The 3,254-nt window shown below is 50.6% G+C and overlaps 1 protein-coding gene across 1 annotated transcript; it reads left to right on the top strand.

Moving 5' to 3' along the window:
* Positions 1–1,188: 1,188 nt before the first annotated feature.
* LOC311247984 (insulin-like growth factor-binding protein 3) lies at positions 1,189–1,648 on the top strand (the record flags this gene model as incomplete). Its single annotated transcript, XM_084338954.1, has 1 exon — positions 1,189–1,648. A coding segment is annotated over exon 1 (370 nt), but the record flags the coding sequence as incomplete, so codon positions are not given.
* Between the last annotated feature and the right edge of the window lie 1,606 nt (positions 1,649–3,254).

The raw sequence follows: 3,254 nt of genomic DNA, 5'->3' as shown, positions 1-3,254 counted from the left end.
GATGTTTTTTTTTTTTGGCTGGGGCAGGAAGGTGGCGGTGGCAGGGATGGGGGGTGGGGGGTTAGCGGGGGGAACGGGGGGACATACGGTGCCAGATCAACTGGGTATGTGAAAGGTGAGCAACGCCACCGCCACTATTAACTATTCGGGGTATGGGGGGTATGGGGGGGTGAGGTATGCAGTCTGCTCTGCACATGCTCAGTCACTGTGCAGCCCTCTGTGGTGTCTACCAGTGCACCGCTTGTGTGATTGATATGTGTCCAGAGAGGAGGAGCTGCTCTCTCTCTCTCTCTGGTCCTCGGTGAGGGTCTTACAACCCAGAACAGGAAAGCAATACCTCGTTGGCTGCCCTCCCCTGCTGCGTATGTGGTCACACACACACACACACACATGCTCAGGGACACACAAATGTACACGCTTGAGCACATGCACAGACAGACAAACGCATGTACACTATACACACACACACACACACACACACACACAGAATGCAATGAAATGACTGTTTAAGTGGGTTAGGGAGGCCACCTACACACCTGCCCAGAGGAATGTTGGTGCAGACTTTATCAGTCGTGCATGTGGGGGGTACCAGCAGTGGTATTCAGACACATACTGATGATGCCAGGGGAAGTGGCCAGTGTTGTGGCAGCCTTATGGAGAGATTAGGGAACGATTCACTGGTTCAGAAGAGGGAATAAGGAACGAGCCCACTGCAACTTTTTCCTGACATAAACCCTGCGCGTCGAGCTGTGATCTCGAAGGTGTTCACGAGACGCCTCCGTGTCGTCCTCGAATGTTTTAATTGATGTTAGGAATAATAATAAATAATAATAAAAAATGCAACCTACATACATATTGTGGTCTATATGTGTTCAAGCCCAACGTGCGCCTGCACGGTGAAAATAGGTCAAAGCGATATGAGATATCGATTGCAGATATCAGAATCAGGTGAGTGTGATATATTGCATAACAGAAAGACAAAAATAATATACCTATACCCCCCAGTAAATAATATCTACTAAAATGACTATATCAAGCTGTCTCCTTAGACTCGATGTGGTGGTCCTCATATCGGGGCTCTCCGTTTACATTATTCATACGGGAGGAGGGTGTGACTTGTTGGCTCTTTTTTCCGCCTGTATAAAACGAGAAGTTCGCGTAAAAGAAAATACAGATGGAGAAGGCTAGCCCGCTCGCTGTGTCACAGAGAGTCCCCTTATTAAGCCTACGTGACAACTCACATACTGTCCCTTTGTGACTGCAGCTTATCGACCAAGAATGCCCGGTCTCTGCGTGCTTTGTCTCACCACCGCCGTGCTGGCCGCGTTCACCCGGCTCGCCGAGACCGTGGGGCCGGTGGTCCGATGCGAGCCTTGTGACACCGGGACGCTCATGCAGTGCAAGCCGCTGCCAAGGGACTGCGCCGAGAGAGTGCGGGAGCCCGGCTGCGGCTGCTGCATGACGTGCGCCCTCGCCGAGGGCCAGGCGTGCGGTGTGTACACGGGGCGCTGTGGCTCCGGGTTGACCTGCCAGCACCAGCCGGGGGAGAGCCGCCCGCTGCAAGCCTTGCTGGAGGGACGAGGGCTTTGCTCCAGCAGCGCCGCGTCTAAAAAGCTGAGCAGCATTCTGATACCCGCACAGAAACAAGGTACGCATGCATGCACGGGGGACGCCGGTGGTCAAGCATAATGTTGGGTTTCTCCTCTCCGGTTGCTCTGTTAAGTTTTCTGATTTTTTTTTCTCTCTCTCGTTCATTATTATTAGCGTCTAATTGCGGATACCGTGGTGTAGCGGTATAGGCTCTGTGGCTGACCGGCGCTCTGGGTGCCGGCCGGGCGGTGCGCGCGTCTGAAGGACGCCCTGCCTCCTGCAAGAGAAACACTGAATTAGTGCACTTCGTTTAGAGACATTTATTGATGGGATATGGCATGAGAAAGAAGAGATGCTTAATAAAGCAGATTATAGAAGAAGGTGCTGGAAGCGAGACCCCATGGGTATATAATACGGTGCACGAATTGTCTTGATCTGGGTCTGTTTCCACTCACGCCAATCAATGTACCCTCGCGCGCACGCGTAACGCAATGCTTATATCCCCGGTCATATGTTTGAAAATAAATACATGGTTTGACATTGCACAATATGTTGTCGACAGTGTGGATGACTCAATGCTTTAGCTACGCAGCAGTTAATCGTGGCATTCCTTCAGCGCGGCCGCTTTGCGCTCATGGGCGCGCATGGCACAGATCTATATATCTCTACGCCTACGGTATAGCCTCCGCGCAAATGCCTATTGGATAACTGTGATCTGTCTACACTGCTTTCTTCCCCCACCTCTCTCTCTCTCTCTCTCTCTCTCTCTCTCTCTCTCTCTCTCTCTCTCTCTCTCTCTCTCTCTCTCTCTCTCTCTCTCTCTCTCTCTCTCTCTCTCCGCTCCCCTTCTCCCCCACCCTCTCTCCTCTCTCTTCACACACACACACACACACACACACACACACACACACACACACACACACACACACACACACACACACACACGCACACACACACACACGCACACGCACACGCGCACACACGCACATCCTGGCAGATCCAAACCAATAGTTACAGAATGCCACATGCATACAGTATATTTAGCAGAGGCAGATGAGCTGAGATGATGTTCTCATAATGTTTGGTAATATGCCCTTATTATTTCCTACCAAATAACAGATTCCTGTGCACAGCATGAAAATATGTGTTGCTTTCCCGGAGCCAGGTATGTGGGCCAAAACCTTCCCAGGGTGTGTCTGGACTCAGGAGGAGGAGGGGGGGATACAGTGGCCCTTGTTTGAGTGCAGAATCAGATTATCTCTGTCTCAGAAGCTCTCACACACAGAGTTTACACAGACACATTGTACTAGAGAGACACACAGTGCTGCTGCAAACACGCGCACGCACACACACACACACACACACACACACACACACACACACACACACACAGAGAGGTGTATGCACACTCACGTTCATTAACAACAGAGATACATGCACCATGCACACACACACACACACACACACACACACACACACACACACACACACGCACACACACACACACACACACACACACACACACACACACACACAGGTGTATGCACATTCACATTTTATTCACTCACACACCATTACATGCATGACACACACACACACACTCACACACATGCTAATTTATTTAGATAAATCAAATAGATCAACCATTGATAAAACTAAAATAG

The sequence above is a fragment of the Notolepis coatsorum genome (assembly GCF_963971535.1).
Source record: "Notolepis coatsorum genome assembly, contig: SCAFFOLD_1484, whole genome shotgun sequence".
In the NCBI taxonomy this organism is placed as follows: domain Eukaryota; kingdom Metazoa; phylum Chordata; class Actinopteri; order Aulopiformes; family Paralepididae; genus Notolepis; species Notolepis coatsorum.
The sequence above is the reverse complement of the archived record's forward strand: the minus strand, read 5'-3'. Positions and strand labels throughout refer to the sequence as shown.